The sequence below is a fragment of the Xiphias gladius genome, chromosome 10, assembly GCF_016859285.1.
Source record: "Xiphias gladius isolate SHS-SW01 ecotype Sanya breed wild chromosome 10, ASM1685928v1, whole genome shotgun sequence".
Classification (NCBI taxonomy): domain Eukaryota; kingdom Metazoa; phylum Chordata; class Actinopteri; order Istiophoriformes; family Xiphiidae; genus Xiphias; species Xiphias gladius.
The window spans coordinates 11,311,568-11,332,968 of record NC_053409.1 but is presented as its reverse complement, the minus strand read 5'-3'; the positions used below and the strand labels follow the sequence as shown (position 1 = coordinate 11,332,968).

Here is a 21,401-nt window from a genome sequence, read left to right as displayed (position 1 = left end):
CAGGGAAAACAAACTCCATCAAATGAAGTAGATGATTTTTGATCAAGGAGCTGAGCAGATACATCCCACGCCAAAATAACATGCATTTCTGTGCTGCACTGAATGTTTTTCAGCTCAGAGAGAATCAAACAGTGCAACAGTGGAGTCAGTGTGCCTACCTTTGCCTCAGATGTGGGCTCCAGGTAACACAGCCGGTTGCCCAGTCCCTCAGCAGCCAGGCAGAACTTGCGATTCTCCTTTTGGATGCAGGCCACGCACTGGAGCACCACTTCATCATCCTGTCGAGACAAAACAGACTTCAGTCTTTGTGTCTGTGCATGCGAGTGTAGACGCCGTGGGTGTGGGTGTCAAGTCCTGAACAGACCGGAACATCTTCATCCGCACAAACATGCCCATCAAAGTACTACTTCAAAATATCATCGTTATACTACTGTAGAACCGCTGTGTGATCCCTAAGGCAATGTCACTATTACTTATTGTGTTTTTTGTTTTTTCAATGAGGTACTTTCAAAATAAGAGAGAGAAACTGCAGCCACAAATGAAGAGCTATGTAAATTGCTACGAAAGTTGTACATGTTTTAAATCTAGAAATCTTTGGTATAGCTACACTGATGACCAGCTCCTTTATTTTAAAACAAACAGTGTATTTTCAATAATTCATTTTAGACTACAGGCTTTGCTGAAGGAAATGTCCTTCAGCAAAGCCTCTGAAACCTGAGCAGATACATCTCCCATTAACATTATCACACGAGGATCAGTAAACTATTACATGTAATATTTAAGTAACATACCATGCTGTACTAAAACTATAAACCTGAACAGTCACGTTCACCACAAACGGTTAAGTCTATTAACTAACATATACTTCTCTTCCTATACAAGTTATCCTTTTTTCTCTGCCTTTGCCCAGCTAATTGGAGTGTTTTCTCCTCTAAATGTGACGATCAAACAGAGCTGATCCCTTTGAGTCTACCCAATCTCCTTTAGGCTGTTTACTCGGTTTATATGGTACAAATGAGGTTGATTGGAGTGTTCAACGTTTTAAAAGGCAATAATAGCCTAAGTGAATGATTGCGTTTATGTATGTAAAGGCGAGGAATTACATGGCTTTGAGGCTGCATTAGTAAATATGTGTGAGATTGTGTTTGCATACATTTGAGCATGTATATTTATTATATTTCTGGATGTGTTTATCTAAAAAAAATTTCCTGTTGGATGTCTAGCATCCAAGTATGCTAAGTAAGTGGCTATTAGACAAGCTTTTTTAATACAAAATTAGGATCAGCGGCAAATTCGTATATTAATGAGGGTCTTTGTAAGGCAAGTATTTCATCAGTGACCAACGACAGCATTTTCCACAGCTTTTCAACACTGTGTTTATGTCAAAAAGTCATAAAAAGGCAGCATAAATAAATAAATGGTGTAAATCTTTGATGCCGAGGAGCCATGGGCATTAAGCCTGCTTTTTGTCTTGTGAAGGCGTGTCAACTACAGCAACTATATACATCAGCAAGGGCAGTTGTAGTAACTAGCAATTCTTCCAATATGCATTCTTTTGGCGGCACAGCAGCTGAAAACAAACATCTGATGCTGCTGTTGTGTAAATGGTTTGATTGTGTTTATAGTGTTAGCCCTGTAAACGCTGAACTGGACATACTTACTCTTTGCAATAGCAGAGCAAGCGGAAATCTGCTGATACGGCCTGCTATGGGACGGGGGAGGGGGAGGGGCTGCTTGCACAATGGACAGCTGCATTATTTAATGTTAGAGGGATTGTGCTGAGAGCAGAGTGCAGCAGTAGTAGTAGTAACAGTAAAGCACTCCATTACAGTGCAGCATTATGCCAGAGAGAAAGAGCGAGAGCATTACAGATGAGTAGCATCTGCGTACATGTGCATATACAGATTTTTTTTTTTTTTTTTTTTTAATGTTTGTGTGTGTTCGAATCACTACATGAAAATCAATATGACAAGCCTCAGGGCCCTCGCAACGAACGCATCACAACTTTATTTTGTGTTGATGCTCATGTGTGCCTCAGAAGTGGTACAGGGAGAGATTCTAATTCAGAGCACATTGTGAGCCTCGGTCTGTGAAGATTTTTAACGTCAATAGAAAAGAAAAGGAAGTCGCAAGTAGAATTTTTGATGAGATACAATTTATATCACGTCATATCATGACACTAAAGGATAAGTCTAGTGATATGTAGACTGCATAACTGTATATGTGTGTATATATATATATGTGTGTGTGTGTGTGTGTATAAGGGTGCCAAACTACCTTGGAAATAGTTTGTCAAAAAATTGGAGAATTTTCCATTAGTGGAGCATTGCAGAATCATTAGCATGTTGTTTTACTAATAAAGTAAAAAAATAATAGAATGAATCATAAATTATTTTTCAGTTTTTAATCATGTCTTCATGAATATCGTTCATAAAAAATAGCCTGTAATATCATAATGTTATTTTTTGGCGGTATCACCCAGTCCTTCCATATATTTACAGTGATAAATACAGTCTGTCTTTACAATGTATAGTACGGTATACACGTGCACTGAATGCTGGAACTGATTCATTTCCTTCATGGGACTGTTCTGGCAAAGACTCTGGATAATGCACACAACAGTCTTGGATCAATATGAAAATGTTATTCAGCTCAGATGCAGTTGGAAATTAATAGCTCTTTATGGCAAATCAACACTTGACTAGAACTTGACTTGGAACATACAATCAGTCTCCCTGCTGAGGGAGCCGGCATAGGGTTGATTTGGGCCATACAAGGACAGTATCGATCCACGCATCACATTCCCGGCTGTCTCACTGCCAAAATGCACATACACAGGTGGGCGCGCACGCACACACACACACACACACACACACACACACACACACACACACACACACACACACACACACACACACACACACACACACAAAAGTATCTCTTTAATCAGAGAGGCTAACTGTCTCTGCCTCTGTCTAGCTCACAACTGGCCCTTTCCCCCCATCTCACTGAAGTACACTACCACATCCTCGCTCAACCTCAAGGGTACCTGGCTGTAACAGAAGATGAAGGGGCCCTCACTGCTATCAATCATTCATAGAGTGAAGCACTAAGTTATGTCAGTCAGGAAGGAAGGAAGGAAAGATGCTCTCCTCAATTAAGGATGGCTCAGTTTACAAAATCTGAATAGAACATCAGACTTTAGGGGACTCTGCTTTCTGTATAGAAAGATCTCTGTGTTGCATCTCTATAGTAAAAATTAAAAAGGTCAGAGCGCCAAGTCAAAGTGCTGTGTAGAGAGCGAATGTCATATAGTTCAGAAAAGGTACGTTTAAAAAAAAAGATGTATAATCATTGTTCATTTGGCAGCCAACAAACACTATTTCCCACAGGCCCCTTTTCATTATTTTTGTAAGAATTTTTGTTTTAAAAAATGCAGGACAAATTACGTTTTCGATTTAAAAATGGCACTACTCAGGGCATCAACAAAGTAATTAGGATTCATCCTCCGGACATCCAGTAGTTGTTGAGGGGTTTCAGTCTGGACCAGCTTGGGAGACCGGCAGCCGACCAGTTTACTGACTTTGCTATCCCTCAAGCAACGCCAGGCTACCGAGGTTAAATAACCCTCAGTGAGAATGTATTGAAGTACAGAAGCTAGTGGAAAATAGCCAAAATGTGATGTTAGGAGTTCAGCTCGCTATATATGTCAGTAAAGAAAACCTAATTCATTAAACTCTCTTAAAACAATGGGAAGTGACCTGAGTCTCCAAAGGCACCTTGAGATTGAATTGATTGTATCATAATACTCCCTCTCTCACGGTCTCCCACTCTTATTCCTTTGTTCTGTGTAAATCCATGCATTTGTCATCTCCACTCTGTATATGTGTGTGTATGCACTCCTACAATAGCGCAAAACTCTACCTTGCTCCTTTGAGGCTTGTGTGAGTAACACTGTAGCATAACAATGAGTGGGCTCTGAGGACAACTCCGCTTATTTTCTCGGTTTCAACCAATCGTGCTCTGCTGATGCACGGGGGACGGATGACATTGGAGGAGATTTTTGCATAGTGACAGGTAGGCATGCCAAAGGTCTCCTTAACAGAGCTGCTGTAAGCCAATAACCGTTTTGAACTGGACATGAATTCAGGCTGAGATGAGACATTTTCTCCAGTGAAACATCAAAGTTCTGAGCGTATAACACTGTCAGTGCTGCCCCAAAGGCCAGACTTTGTAGTGTTGCTGGCACTACAAGGGACTGCACTTATTCATACAAGCACAACACTGCCTCTAAATAAATTATCATTATTGATGATAGTAGAGTGTGATTACAGACTTTAGGGGCACGTATTGGGTTTTTATGGCTTGTGAAACAATAATCCTGGCATTTTTTTATGTACACCGATAGACAGTTTTGAATCCAACCCTCCAGACAACAAAGATGAGAAGCCCTGGGTTTGATGGGGTGTAACTTGATGTTATTCTGTTCCCCTTAAGCAAAGAAATAGGTTGAAGCAATCCAAACCAAAACGCTGTAAGGAGGAGTCTAGAGTATCTAAGCCTTAGGTTTGAAGAGACGTCTCCAGCATTTCAGCAGGTAGTGCGGTCCAGTGTATGCCATCAGCTCATGGAAACAGACTCTTAAACCTTATCATGCACTGCGCAGGGCTGCAGAGCTTTGGCAATGTATTCTCAAGTGCATCCTGGAGGCACTACAATAGCTACTGTAAAGGTGGAGTCACAAAATGTCTTAGAGACACAAACAAGCTGGAGCAAGAGAGGAAAAGAGCAAAGTACCTTTCTGCAGTGAAACGGAATGTTTCCTGTGTTCGAGCACAAAGATCCCGGGTGTGATGGCAACCAAGTTGCTCCAGTATTTCATGTGTTGCTCCAGTGCCTCCCACGAGACTTGTATTACCACAGCTTACACTATGTTACACCCAGCACACTATTCTCTGGACATTAGCATCACTCATCTTCTTTCATGTGAGATACTCGAACTCAAATTTAAAGCATCGGCGCTGCCGAGAGAATAACAAACACCCCATGATAAACACTTTGGGAGAACAGAGTTACACCTCCCAAGGTACAGGAACAACATGACAAGTAGTGTCATCATTAACGTGTCTCCTGTTTGAAACCATGAAGCAGATTTTGGCTTCTAATGCCATGTACTCACTACATGACAAAGTCATCGGATTGCTGTAGTGTTCACACTACACAACTTGTTGTCTTGCATTCGGGAATCTTGAAATCGCTGTGGTTTTCACACTACATGACTGATCAGCCACAGGGGGTCACAAATTACAAGATCTTTCACCAGGCGGAATCCCCAACAGGTCTGTCTGGTCTCCAAACAATGTCATGTCAGGAAACCACACGAGAGTAGTGACACGGGAAATCACACGATATCATGTGCAATTTTTTATTTTAAATTAATTTTAATGAAGAAATGTTTTTTTGAACAACACATTTTGTAAGCAAAAAAAAAAAAGACTAGACAATTTAGGTCCATGTCAGAAATATGCATAAAGAAAGAAAGAAAAGATTCAAAATAACATACATATGAACTTCACTAGAGCTTTACTTAATCAGTTATAATATTTAAGAATTTACATAAATGAATAGTTTTGTTTAATTTTTTTATTACTTTAAAATGTGATAGTTTTTGAAAATATATGCTTAGGTCTGCTTGTTTAAATGTAATATAAGATGGTACCTTCTTCAAGAATTTTATAAATGAATTTAAGATTTGGCTAAAACAATTAGCAAATTAATGACATATTGTTTATTGCTGGAGAAATTAGGATTGTTAAATATTAATAACAAATCATGTTCGTTAAGTGAAATTTCCTTATCAAAATATGTTTTAAGATTCAACTGAAAATCAGCCCAAATCATTGTCACATGTACACACTGAATAAACAGATGTTCTAGCGTTTCCACCATATAATTACAGAAAGAGCATTTGTCTTATATATTAGAAATATATGTACAAATAATGGAATTGGAGAGTAAATACAGTATTCCATGTTTTACCATGAAGAGCTTGCTCTGTCAATTTAATTTAATGTAATTTAATTTAATTTGATATTATTTTATTTTATTTATTTCTATGATGTGGTACACCTCCTCCCCCAGGTTTCTCCTCACCCTGTGTCTTGTGCTCTCATTGGCTGTAGCGTGTTGCCGTACTCATTGCCAGTCAAAACTGGGTCACAACAGTTCTCACGCTACTCAATTTGGGGCTCCCCGACAGGTCCAGATATTCAGCCCGCTAGATATCTTTAGGGTGTCTGCGATGCATCGACGAGTCTCTCGGATCGCCGCTTTGAAGAGTTCACAAATAGTGATGAAATGCTGATTTGCCTCTGATCTGGGGCTTTTCTCAGCAATTTCCAAAAACTGTTGGCCAGTGGAAAATCACGGCTAAAATCCTGTAGTGTGAACTTAGCATAAGATGCTTTGGCATCCAACAGAGCTACAAGCCATACATAAAAAGCTTGCACATAAAGCTTATTTGCAAAAACTGCATTCACCCAAACTGCCGACTTTCTGTGGGCATTCCTTCAAAAAACATTGTCACTAGTAGGTGTATAAATATCTGAGGTTCATAAAGAAAAGACAATTACACTTCCCATTAAGGAGATATTGCCATTGCTAAGTATATTCCATCAAAGTAAAGACAATTGGTGATAAAATCCAGACTCCACTCCTGCAGCTGCAGGAGCTTTCTGCTCTCTGCCTCGTTCTTTGAGGTCAGATTTGCTCTGTCTTCTTCAGCTTGATCCTGTGCCAAAGAATCTGGTGAATCAACAGCAAATTGATCCGAGGGTGGCACCGAGCGGCCCTCTGGGAGGGGGATGAAAGGTAGAACACCGCAGGAGAGAGGAGCGGAGAGGAGAGGAGAGGAGAGGAAAGGAAAGGAAACAAAAAAGGAAAGGAGAGGAAAGAAGTAGATAGAGTAACAATGGAAAAGATCCTGTTCACAGAGGCAAACAAAGCCAAATGGACCACACACAGCAGACCACAGCACTTGCTTCCACTTGCCTTTGTCCCCATGTGACACCATTCTACAGTGTACGAGGTAATATGTCTCCATCATCACCAGGGGCCTGCTGCCAGTCAACACTGTACAGAGGCTGGCTCACATGCCGAGACTTTGTTCTCGACAGATTGATACAGCTGGTCGGGCACTGCAGAACAAAATACAGCTGGGCAGCGGTTGCACCCCCTACGAGCGCACACTCGCGCTGGCCTTCTTCCCACACACCCACTCATACAGTGCAGGTACAGAAAAAGACCAGGTGTTTCCCAGGCCTATTAGTAGGGTATCCACAGCAGTAACATGAGGAGAGGAGAGGAGAGGATACTACACTGGAGTCTATAATGACGCACTATTAAAACATAGGGGAGTTGTTGGTCTAACCATCTGTTAATGCCTCCCAGTCATGTTAAGTGTTGATTTTGCATGTTAAAAATGATTTAATGTTATGTACAGTATTCCTTTTAAGAGGAGCATCATCTGAATCGTCAGAATCCAAAAGGATTTAGGACTTGACCATATTATATTTGTCACTTCAGACCAAATCAAGGGCACTTAATTATTTTATCAATACTAGTAATCATACTGATTATATACAATTATATACAAATTATATACAGTAAGTTTGAGGTCCATACCATATTCTTTTCTTGCCATCTTTTTCCACAGTACAATGATCCTGTAGTGTCAGCGGAAGAACTATGGGATGATAAATGTTTGTATCTACCTGTTAATTATGAGTATCTAGGAGGATCAGACCCTGGAGTCAGCTACACCCGTTCTTTGTAAGTTCAAACTTAGCTTAGTGTTTAGATTTACATATCACTAAATTAAAACAGGTTGAATTAAACACACTATTTGTTATGTAAAGATTAGTTATTACTAAATATTTAGACATACTAAGTGTTGCGTAGCTAATGGAACAAACTATAAAAGCTAATGTTAGCTTGACCCATTTAGACCATAGGGTAATATGAAATATAGTTGACACAGCTGACCCAAGACTTGATAAATTTTTGTTTAAAAATGAAGTGAACTGGTAAAATTTTAAATTACGTTTCACAAAAAAAAAAAAAACAACATACCTCCAATCATGAAACGTTATACTAGTAACTAGCTAAATCAATAAATAAGCTTGGTTAGCTTAATGTAATCAGACGTTCCACAACCATTCCACACTGCAGGAACACTACTCACTCTGAAACACATATTTCTTTATGTATGCACATGTAAATTAAACAAATTTTAATGTATCACTTAAACTTAATTTTGGTAGTTATGCTACACCTTGTGACACTACAGTAACTTCCTGTTTACGTAGTTAATACCTTTTGACTACATGGCACTACAGGCGTTTCCTTGCAACCAATTTACGCATATATTTACTAGCTAAGACACTGCTTACATTTCAATCGTACAACCTGATTTAGAAAACCACTAGTTTGTAAAGTTACTAAGAACTTATCAAAGACTTTACAAACAAAGTTATTATTAGATTTATGAATAGAAGATCCCTAGTATTGTATTTCTTAATGAGGATCACATCAAGGTGACTTTATTAGTGCCAATGATTGGACCGAGACTATTTACATGACAATAATTATAAGACACTTACCATCTTTTCTTATAATGGTCCCCCATTAATAAAGGAAGCAGTGTCAGATATAATATTGTGGTGGAGATTACACAGGCCCTTTGCTGTTTTACTGTTGCAGTGATTCATAGACTCGTAGCTTAATGCTCTCTCACACTGTGGTATGACACCAGTAGAGATGGAAAAAGAATGAGAAAAAAAGTTGAACAAAAGGAGCGAGTGCTTTGTTCTCATGACTCAGAGTTGCTGTGTAAATGGGAGTGCTAATGCTCATCTTGAGCCCAGCTGCTGAACATGCTGCCCCCAGAGCACAGATAGAACGACCAAGAGAGAGACAGACAGACGGACAGACAGAAAGAAAGGCAAACAAAGGTATAGAGAGCAGGAGGAAGTCACACATATACACATACACATAGTTAAAACCCCCTGGCCAGTGTACCACCATAAATTAATCCTGACACCAGCTAAAATTTCAGCCTTTATAGGCTTTGCTAAGGCTGCTGAGGATGACAGCTTTACAGCTTGTTATTGAACAGTGTCTGTGGCCTGTCCCTGGCACAAAATGCATGCAGCTGCATCCTGGACTGCTCTGGCCTGAATACACTATGTTTGGAGAATCATTAAAGACATTGCCCATTTGTACACTGTGTGCTCTGGATGTAAATTTAAAATCTGCAATAACAGGTCAGATAAGTTAAGTTTATTTGTTCATATCATTCGCACTGTCTCCATGGATGTTCCAGGCCCACATCAGCTACAGTTCCTGAGCCAGGTCAATCTCTCTACATCAATATCTATAGCAACTCTTCGTACCAACAGATTTTTGCAGATTTTTTTTACTATAATAATAGCTAAACTACAATTTTGTCCCTTTATTCTGTCCAATAAATCAATTAGAAAATACCAGCAAAGCACCGGATGATAACTTAATCGGTGGTGGTTCAATAATCCCATCCATATTTGATCTTCTCGGATTGCTTGTGTTTGTGTGCGTAACAGTCATCTGGCACATATTGCGCTTTAGACCTTGACTGTCTAATCACTATAGGCAATCTAATTACCCAATCACCATACACTCACACTATACAGCCGTGAACAGCAGCAACCATATGGACCAAAGCAATCCATCTTGAAGATTGGACAGGTATGGTGATCACTGTGAACCAAATAGCTTGGGGCGAAAAATGGCTACATCTTAAATGACACTTAATGTTTGTAGCTGCTGTTAGCTTTGCAATATAGGAGCAATATTAGAGTGTAGATATTACGAAAAAGTCCAAATCCATAAAGAATGAGGGCTTCTACTGGTCATCTGAGGAGAAAGTTTAAAAAACAAGTGTTACTAAGTGAGCTCTGCAGGCAGATCAACCCCCTAACAGGTATGGAGATATTAAGCCTGTCTTCATGCCTCAGTACCGAAGGAGCAGAGGAGGGAGGCTCTAAAGTGTTTCACTACACCTTGCAGCACTGCTTTGCCTCCCTGGCAGTGGCCTTCATGTGAAAGGCTAAGTAAGCATTTTCATCTTTCAACTCCCTTGCTTTAGGCTTCCACTGTCCAGGCTATTGAACAAAGAAAGGAAAAGACAGGAATGGAACATCTCTGCAATGTTTTTATCTGCTTTGAGATGAGGCAATACAATGATTAAGGGAGAAGATTGGGGTGGTATTGCAATATTTCCCTTAACTACGTGATAGCAGTAGGGACACTCTGGGGCAAGGTGGGACAATACCATAGCTAGGGCTTGCACCAGGGAACAAAAGGAACAAATTTCTTTCCACTACCTCTCGTTCCTCTCTGAAAAGTAGCCTTATTTACTGAGGGAACTGAGAATTTTTGGGGCAGAAGCGAAAAGAGGCTGCTTCTACTCTCTGACAAGCAATATGTTGTATTTTTATGGGTAGAGTCTTCTTGGAGGTCCAAAGAGAGAAGAGCACTAACAGGTACATTTGTAGGCATCCTGTGTCCAGGAAGTAGAGAATGAATGTTGATTCACTATTTCAACTGTGTGACGCTACAGAGACCCAGATGGCATAGGGATGGAGATTACACTTTGCTTTCAGGTCAAGAAAGTGGAAATAGAGTAAATGTGACCTAGAACATCAAATGAAGTATTGATTGCAGGTATTTCAGATGCCACAGCCTGTGCCTTATCTACAAAGAAAGGATGTTATATCATTGGCTATATAAAACACAGTAGTTCAATGTCTACCTGCCATTGTTTTGACATTTAGGGATAGCTTATGTGCTTTCTTGCTGAGAGTTAGAAGAGTCGTTTGATAGCACTCTCATGTCTTTACGGTAAATATGAAGCTTTAGCCAGCAGCCAATTAGCTTAGCTTAGCATAAATTGGAAATGGAGTACACAGCTAGCCTTGTTTAATTTGTACAAAAAAACAAAGTATAACATTGAAAACTTGTGGTTGGGGTTCTGCGACAACTATTTCTTGGCCAGGAGCAGTGACTTACAGTGACCAAGCCAGTTTTTGTGCAAATTGAAAAAACATGATGTAACGTGTTAGTTAGCTAGCTTCAGCAGTGCTGGTTGAAGGATCAACTTTTTTTTTCTTTTTACCTTTGGAAAGAGCCAGGCTAGCTGTTTCTCCCTGCTCCAACACTTTATGCTAAGCTCAGATAACAAGCTGCTAGCAGTTGCTTAAGTCTCAGTAAAGCAAATAAGCCTTTCTCAAAGTGGGGGGAAATACCTGCACATTACATCTAATTTATTTAATCCATAAAAAATAAATAACAACAATTGAATTTGAATTCATTTACAGGGGGTTAAACGTTGAACTACTTCTTGGTCAGGCCTGTGAGTCCCATTTTTTCCCCTGCGAAGCTAAGTCTTTATGATAAGCTAGACTTAAGCTAGATGTATCCAATCACCGTATAACCCACAATTCCAAAGCTCTAAAGGAAACATTGCCCTCAACACTCGGCTTTTGCCAAGAAAGAGTTTTATACTCTAACTGGATTATCTGTTCATAGATTGGATAAATAAAATGTAGGAAAATATGTTCTTTTACTCTGCTCTGCAAATACCTGGACAGTGTAATAGTATTAGACTTATTCCCTATATATGCAACAACAGTGATCGCAATGTCATCTTCTCTGGGATAAAAATATCCATTGTCCTTTATGACCTGACCTGACTAAAAATCTACAGAGCGCTGATCCATATGCTTGCAAGTGTAGTTGTGCTGGGCCCCTGGCACAGAAGAGAGAGCTGAGATTGAACTACACCTGAGGCATCGCTGTGTCAAACTCTATATGTTCAGGGACTGGTGATGATGCCCAGGTGAAGGGGTTGTGGTTTTAAAGCTAAAGCACAGCTGAGACTCAGAGAAAACGATCACAGAAGTGAAGAGAAGGCAGATAGAAGCAAAAAGAGAGACTGCTGAGATAGTTTGACTGTGACAATTGCCAAATTTAGGGAGATATCTCCCCGAGCAACATTCCATGAAAACAGCAGGTGGGAAAAAGAAAGGCTGTGATGCTGAAAAACAGAAATCTCACCTCACCCGGGTCGGAAGACAGCCTCTTGTAGGGCATTTTTAATGCATCAAATATCATCCTGCACGACTCTGCTTTGTCATTCATTTGCGGAAGAGGCCATTAAGAGCTTGGTGAGGTACTTTTGAAGTGTCAGCTCCTCAGCTATACTGCCATAGTAACACTTCTCTAAGTTGGGAGGGAGCGCTCCAGAGGAAAAACTGAGCATTGCTGCAGAGATACTCAGCCCAATGGAAGGATAAAACATGCTCCCCCATCTCTATGCGTTCCCTCACCTGCAGAGCTAGACATAGACCTAGCTATAAAAGCTTCCTCTCCAAAGAAGCACGACAGAGTGCCAGAAGAAAGTAGAAAGTTACAAAAAAGCTAGAGTATAATGCCATGTTAGCAGGGAATGCCGTTGAAAACTGCAAATAGTTTAAGCACTGATGAGGATAAAGTGGGTCAAATGTGTGTTTGCATGCATGTGTGTGCAGTTATAAGAATATTAGATGAACACGCAACCCCCATGAATTTCTTGTTCTTGCCGGCAAGGCAGGATAGTGCACTTCTTTATAACACACATAGTTGACTCTGCAGTAACAAGGCCCAATAAAGAGGCTGATATCTCCTTGTCTGTGCTGGCGTGGTGCGACGCAGAGGTTGTTAAAGAGGTATGAATCTTTTATGAGGTGGGAAACGCCACCGTTGTCAATATCAGATGAAAAGGCCGATTTTGGCACCCGCCCGAAGGGGGGAACATCACTGGATTTTTCTCAACACAACAACTATTGTAGCAACGGATGCACTTTGGTGTGAAGATCCTGCAAATTACTCAATTACACACTCTCAGTTGAGTCAATAAGATTCCTCGCTAACATGCACTGGTGGCACTGGGAGTACTTTGCACATAGCGTAACTATCCGGCATTACATTTTCAAGAGACTGTCAAGGTTTGCTTAAAAAATCAGTAAACTCAGAGAAAGACAACCTACCTTCTCCTATAAAGTGAGCCTAAACAGCAGCAGATTGCAACAGTAAACACTCCTCGAAATGGCTTATTAGGGGCACAGTGGGGAGACAGAACATTGGACATAATTACGGCAGATACCAGAGCTGCTTATATGTAGGAAAACGATAGAAACACTGACGTTTTTTCTGCGGTAATAAGGCATCATCAAATGATTGAGAAAACAAAGATAGAACCACTATAAGCAAATCCTTCGTAGCATCTGTATTTTCATCTTATTGTACTTCTGCCATACCCACCTAAATACACTCATTTGCTTGAAACAAGAATTTAGACAAGAAGATCGATACCAGTGTTGTGTCTGTTAGTTAAGTTCCGTCTAAATAAAAATCTTTCTATCAGCGCTTCTAAAGCTTTCATATTAATATGTCATATCTTTTTAACCTTTGGACAAAGGTTAGCTGTTTCCCCTTGCTTCCAGTCTTTATGTTAATTTAAGCTTACTGTCTCCTGGCTTTAGTTACATACGGTATGTAAAGGACAGATATGAGAGTGGTATCAATCAAGAAAGCAAATAAGCAAACAACTATTCCTTTACCAAGCATCTAGCCGTCAAACTTCTCGTTCAGACAAAGTAAAGAAAGGGGTGCCTTGCAGAGATATCTGCATCCTGTAAGGTCAGGCCAGGGAAATTGATCAAAGGCTGTGTCATCACCCAGGTAAACCATGCAGTATGTTGAAAGTACAACTAAAACACCAGCAAAGGCAATGCTAGGTTTTATTAACCTACATGCACTCAACTGCTAGCAATGTAAAAATAAAAAGGAAAAAAAGAAAAAGATTATTTTAGAGGGAAAGGTGAGAAAGGAACATGCCAGTAAAAATTTGTGGATGGCACAGATTTTCTACAACTAGTGACTAATGGATAGCTACAGCTTTTTGTAGTCTAGCAGATTCAGAAATGCAGCCTTTTATGTGTGAGCCAACATTAACTGCCAAGAAGCAATAGCAAGGCGGAGCAGCGATAGCGATGGGAGATGAGAAATGGCCCTGCTAGCTATGGAGGAGGCAGCAGCTAACAACAGGCTAACAGTTCCCGGTGGCGGTGGAGACTATGTGGCAAATGTACACTCAGGCTTATGGTAATCAAGTATTTTTTAGGCTAAAATTAAACAGGTGGCAAGAGGGGAAAGGGAATAAAGAACAGAACCAAATCAGTATTGCTGGGATACATGGAGCTAACCTGCAAATACTAGCATCTTCAAACATTTATTAGCTTATGTGACATTATACAGACCACTGATAGCATTCCAAAACAACTTGCTAATATAGCAGACCTGCTTAAAAGTAGCAGAAGTGATGATGTTTGAAAGTAACGGAAGTGGTTTGCAGCAATCTCATATTTCTATGTTTTTTGTATGCTGACAGTGGATCTTGCAGGATTAATTACACTGCACTGTTGTCAGTCCAAAGCAGCCAGTTGTGGATATCAGGAGGTGGCCAAAGCACAAAAGAAGTTACAGAAAACCAAAAGGGCAATGACTCATCAACATCAATGGTATTTGTGAAGATAAGGGAAAAAAATAGTTTCTCTCTGAATAAAGTGAACTCTGCCAGGGAAGCACTGGTCAGGGTACAAAAATGTTTTATTCCTGGTGTGAATAACAACACAAAGACAGCAATTAGGGAATCAAATAGGTAGATGTTATTTCTTTTAATGTAAGAAACGTACAGAACATTGGAACGGGTATGTTTAAATGGATGCCAACACATGTTATAATGAAACTTTTAGATTTAATTTAATTTAATGAGTTTTGATAAGGAATTTGTTGAGCATAGATATCCATGAGATTTTGAAAAGTACTTAAATGACAAATCAAATGTGTATTATTTTAAATTTTCACCTCTGGTTATAGGTGAGCAGACATGTACTGTTCATACAGTTCACTTCATTAATCTGGTTATTGATTTCATTTAGAGTCTAACTAGATATACACACTATAATGTATGGGATAAATTCATTCAAGTCCTTCTGAAAGATGTCTGGACTCTAATCATCATTGATACTTTGTACAGTAAAGGTATAATACACTATATATACTATATATAGAGCATGAGGATGCAGATCATTTAATATCCTTTAAATAATTAAGTCATTTAGATCCTGGCTACATGAAAAAAAAACTTTAAATGCACTGAATTTCATCTGGTCCATAGATATTTTACCACATCCATGATGCAAAGTAGATGTTGTGTATGAGGACACTTTCTATATGCTGAAGTGTCCTCAAATACAAAAAGTGGAGTTTTGTGGAGTATTAAAAATTGGTTTATGCATCACATCTCTGACTTTATTTACCTTTTGTTTGTGTTTGGTGTATTGTGTGTTTACTCCTGATCTGTGTATCTATTATTTACTCATTTACCAACATTTAATTTAAGTCCATTATTGAAAAAAGTATAGACACATTTATTAATAATTACAATAAATAGTTGCAGCAGTAAACTTCTGCAACATGATACCCAACACCAAATGCATCCTGGGAGCAGCATGTCAATGAGCAGATATAAGACAAAAGTCCACATTAGTCAGTACTGTCATATCAAGGCTTGACACCCTCTGATACTATAGCTGAGAACATAAATGCCAGGCATGTTGCAGGTCTTCAAACAAGACAAAAATAACAACAGGGTTTTCTTTAGGAGGAAGCTGCCTGCACTGCCTTATTAAATATTCATGCTCTGAAACACCAGATCAATCAGGCCCCGCTTACTGCATGCCACTGACATTACTGAGGAAATTTCTTCATTTGGTGGCACGATCAATATCTCATTACAGCAGCTTTACACTGGGTTGTCTCTGGGCAGGACTGCCGGCTTCATCCCCTCTACATCACAGGCCTATCTTATCTGTCCATTTTCATTACGCAACGCAGAGAAACAGCCTTGTGCTGAACAACACTTCCACTTTAAACCTTACACCAACTTACTTTTCTCCAAGTTGAGGTTTGGAAAGTGGAATACTGAGAATTGTGAATGAGTCTCAGGTGATGCTAATGTGAGATATGAGGTAAATCAATACTGCAGTAGGGATATAGGTAATGCCCAGCACAGAAAAAGAGAGTATCTATTTGATCAATACCATGCCTTATACATGGCATAACTTTGCACTTTAAGTAGCTGAAATGCAACTCATCTAGGATAAGTACCACTATAAATCAATTCACTTTCACATTTGCCCAAAACACTATGTCAGAAATAAATAAATTATATAAAGATAAAGAAAGTGAAACATTCACGTGCGCCATCAGTTTTCTGCTCCTCAGAACGCATCCAGTAACAGCTGGGAAAAACATATGCCAAACACACTGGACGAGGCAGTACTCCTTCTGACAATTTGTATCTTCAGAAGAAAATTTCTTGTTTTCATGAAATCACTTCTTTACAAAGCTATTTCGGAGTGAATCTCCGTGCCCCAATATGCTCAAAATGCCTTTTGGTCGCTAATGAAACTGAGCAATTACGTTTTTAATCCGACCATGGAATGACAGCAAACCTCATCATAATAACATTAAAGCTCCCCTCCTTAGTGTCAAATAATACGCAATGATGTGCTGAACTTAATTCCCATAAGTGAGAATACTTTCATGGTAATCTCTAATAATTATACACAAGGAAAGTGACAGATTAGAATTAGGAGCCAAACAATAAGCAAGTCACGCATATTTTTGGCGCTAAAATCATGGTATCAACTTAGATATAGGACACACTGAAAACAGTTTTTTAGGCATCTAATGAATGGTCAGCAAAAAGCTGGAAAACTTCCAAGTTTCTTCACGCTCTCTGCTAAAGTAATGCGGCCTAACTAAAGATGCTTCCATACAGTTTTAAAGTAATTTATCTCTGACTGCTCACGCAGATCAAGGGCACCTTTGGTTGCCTCTGGGCCAGCATAGAGCTGTTAGATACAGCCTCCACCCTCCCAGGACCTCTCACATCACCATTTCAAACTGCAACACAGCATACAGATACACATACCAGAACACGTCAATAACATGCAAAGCCACAGTAGGTCGCAATGGGTAGGACAAGCACAGGAGGCAGAGGAAGAGGAGAGATAAAAGAATGAGATCAAAGTTGAGAGCAGGAAAAAGTGAGACAGTGAAAGGGGAAATATGATGAAAGTGAAAGACGGAAAGAGCAATACAGAGCAGACAAGAGCAAGAGCAATAGCAACAAGGAAATGAGAGAGACACCCAGCAGGGTGTTCACAGAGACATGAGTGGGTGACGAGGCAGCGAGCTCTGGCACCGATGCCACAGGCACACAGCATAGCCAGAATTAGCGCTTTACTGCTTTACGGTCTTATGTTTTGTTTAGGTTTTTTTTTCTTTCTGCTGTGGTGCATTTTTTTTGCCTGCTTGTTTTGGCTTGTTGCATTACTTCTTCTGTGCTGCCGCATTGAAAGCCATCGCCTGGATGTAAAGTGAGACCGGTGCCTTCACATAAACAAGCCGAGCGCTGCCACAGTGTATTAGTCACAGCCCTAGTCTGGCCTTTTCAAAGTCGCTACTCCCACTCAAACTGCTAATAGATCACCAGAATTTGATATCCGCCTAGCAGGCATCGTCGCAACAGAGAAGTTGCGCTCGTCTGCTTGTGCGTGGATGATCACACCGCGTGCTGTATCATGTTTTCAGTAATAAGTGGTCTTCTGCTAGGATGGTTATATGAATTAAAACAAAAAAGGGCGGAGTGAAACAAGAACAAAACTTTCCTGTTACCATTCCCTCTTCTTCTTTCTCTACTCTCCATCTGCTCTAGTGACACAACACACAGTCGTCAAGCAATTCATTTGGAAAACTACTCTTACATAATGAGCAGCCTGAGCCTTGTAACCATACGCTAACATTTTATTGACTATTCTGCTTATTATGAAACTGCTGCTGCTAGAGCTGGTGCATCTGAGGACACTTCCAAACAGGACAAGTAAAGTTCCTGTACAATGTGCAGCCTTATTAAACTATCTGCTCAGCCCCTTGCCCCCTATGACATTAAACAGCAGTTTGGGGGAAGCTTTTCTCTGAGTCTCCTGCCTCACAATCAGCACCGTACCTCTTCCTGTAACATCAAATTACCGATGGCTGAGATATCCTGGCTCTTTCCGTCTCTTCCTTTCCTTTCCTCCCACTGAGTTGGGTTTATATGCAGCAGCAGTCCAGCAGGGGTAATTTCTGCTGCCACTCCAGGGAAATTACTTTGTGTTGTTAGAGAAAAGGCAGTTTGTGAACTGCTTTATCAAGCTCCTTGACTCCAATAACAGGCAACATTTGGATGCCAGCAAGATATATAGCCTCTACATATCCCAACAGACTGTTCGCCAGTAAGTGATATGATGCAAAGGCAGTTCTAGAGCCAGAGTGTGTGTATGTATGTGTTTGAAGTGGCATACTTGTATCCGATTTGAGCATTTGTTTCTGCAGGACTGACTTTAGACATGTACTTTAGGTAAATTTGTGTCTCTATACATATGTGTGGGCAGGTACATACTCGTGTGTGTATCTGCTCTGTTCTTCTACACTGAGTAGTTCAGCTGTGTCTTGCTTGGACTGATGAATAATTTCTGCACTGTGCTCTGCTGTGGCACGTCTGGTGCAGCCTGACTGCACCACACAGCTACAGCTCTGCATTTGCATTCAACTCACACTCACACACACACACAAACACGCACGCACACACACACGCACACGCACACATGCACACACACACGCACACACACACACACACACACTTTTACACTCATGAACACCAAGCTCGCTCACTGTGCCTCCATCCCAACACCATCCAAGCCTGTCAGCTGCTTCCCTGTGTGGACGGATGCAACAAGCTGCTAAGCCCTTTTTAAAGCTACAGCAGTTTCCTATTAGTCAATTCCATCTCACTTCTTCTTCCACAGTTACATCTGGAGGAAAAAAATGTCCACTGTGAATCCAACACATGGTACCGAAACGCTACTAAACTACTAGTATCCTAATACCACTAAAATCCCCAGTGCTTATGAAGCTCGTCCTGACGGTGGATCGGTGGTATTTACGTTCAAGCCCCAGAAAGGACGAGAAGTGCTGCTGAAATGTCAGCTCTTTTTTGGAGTGGCAGGCATGCTGATGTGGTGACCTCTATGTGCTGTGGTTAAAAGGTTGGGGGCTCTGCAGCGGGAGGAGGCCTCAGCTTATTCTGAGTGAAAGGAAGGGACATTTTAAAGAGCACTGCCATTCCTGGGGCTAGGAAAGCCTTCCAGCACAATCCAAACACTGACTTCGACAAGATGCCATCACTTATATTGTTTATGCTTTTCTGATACCTAAAGGCTGTGTCGTGGACCTACATTGTGTCTTCTTGGATTTTGACACGGTTATTTGTCGGGTGAATTATGGTTACTCTGTAAAATGTGTTCTGAAGCTTCTCAATTAAGCCTGAATAAATGGACATCAATGAGAAAAATTAAAAATAGATATCTATATATGACTGGGTTACTATAATTTACATAACAATAAGAACAATTCTGCTCCGTTTGCCTCAAAGTGCGGCCGGTTGTGCATCTGGGAGCAGTTTAATAAAGGGAAACCACAAGCAGCAGTTCCAGTGATATGTGCAACCAAACACCTCCTACTGTCTTGGGGTCTATCTGGAAGACCTCCAGTGCTCCACTCCTTCATCTATCCTAGACCAGTGTGTATTTTCAGACATGATATGCCTCTCAATGCATTTTACCATAGACGAGCAGATCATGCCATCATCTATCTTTGTCAGCGGTGGAAACTGTTCAACCACTGCCAAATATTTCCGGGCTTCAACGCTCATCTCGAGCTAAAGAAATTCATTTTGACTGATCGGAAAATGTTTTCAATGTAGCGTGGTGCTGGAGCCAAGATGCAGCAGAGAGTCTCCAGCCCGTTTAATCCTGAAATACAGCCTCTTTTTCACGAGCATACAATTGAGTCTGTCTATCCTGGCTTGGTGTCCAACAAGTAAGACAGCATTAGTAATCTGTAGCTGGTGTATCAACACCGTATCTATTACAAAATGTTGTCCTTGGTTCGTTTGTTCATTTTCATAGACCTTTGCTGCTCCACGGGAACCTTGGGGTGAGTGTCTGGACAGGCAGCCCACGCTACCAGGCTACCACGTTTGAATATAATACACAGCATGCACACTGGCTGAAAACTCCCCTTATCCTCGAAGAGAATCAAGCGATGCTACAAGAACAATCCAGCCTTGTAATTCTGTGAGTTATTTCAGGACCAACTGAAACCCCAGTGTTTCTACTGGCAAACTGTAGACGATTACAACTGAAACGGCGCAGGAAGGTGCCCATGTAAGTTTGACAAGGCGGGGGACACGGTGCTGTCAACTTCTGGAGACGGAGACTGCAGAAAAGACAATAGCTGTCAGAGCGCGATGCGCAAAACAATGGGGCACTATCACCGCCTCTAAGATCTGCAAGAAGACACGGGGCTACCACGGGGTTTGGGGTAAAATAACAACTGGGAAGCACGCCGACTGACAGGCAATAATCGACAGTAATAATCCCGCACACGAGGTGAAAAAGAGAGCTACACATATCTCCACAGCCTCCAGAGCAGCGCCCGAAGTCCAAGCGGCAGGGAAGGTACTCACAGTTCTGAGGAACTGGATTTCATCCTCTCCTTCTCCACCTTCAGCCATGGCTGCAAAGGAGCCCGTTCAGACTCGGCAAGCCTCCGCTGGCCCCTCTCTCCTGTCGATATTAGCATATAGCTAATCCGCGGACCATACGGCGGGCAGGCTACCGCAGCATGTGTCACTCAGGCCCCCGTGCTCAAGCCCCGCTCGCCGCCCGCAGGAGGAGTGGGTGTCAGCATCGGTGGGCTGGAGCGACTGGGGACGGCGTGGCGGGGAAACGGGGAGAAGCCGCGTCGTGTGGCCAAGACACAGCAGCGGGGTCTGTCCCTTCGACGTCACCGGCAGACCGTGTTAATGCAGCCGCCCGAGCGCCAACATTCAAACCGGAGTGTGTCGTGTAAAGCCAAGTAACCGCTGTCTGAGGGATGTGTCATTAGTTTTGTTTTTTGCCACCCTCCCCCCCCCCGCCCTATCTCCCTAGCTACGGATTCCCAGGGAACGTGCCGTTCCCAGCGCTGGTCCAGATCAGCACCATGGTCAGCACCCCAGCGCGCGCGAGAAACAGCCCGGCAGACCAGCATCTGGTCCGCGCTCACCTCGGACGTTCATGCTTTACCGGCGGGAGCGTCAGGTGACAAAG

General features: G+C 41.3%; 1 protein-coding gene across 1 annotated transcript in view; it reads right to left on the bottom strand.

Annotated features, from left to right (window-relative positions):
- Positions 1-20,824, bottom strand: part of LOC120795452 (ryanodine receptor 3-like) — a 108,483-nt gene extending 87,659 nt beyond the window's left edge. The window contains exons 1-2 of the mRNA XM_040137394.1: positions 20,777-20,824; positions 159-278 (exon numbers count right to left, since the gene is read on the bottom strand). Of these exons, the coding sequence (XP_039993328.1) occupies positions 159-278; positions 20,777-20,824 (168 nt within the window). The remainder of the gene's footprint in view (positions 1-158; positions 279-20,776) is intronic.
- Positions 20,825-21,401: the final 577 nt, after the last annotated feature.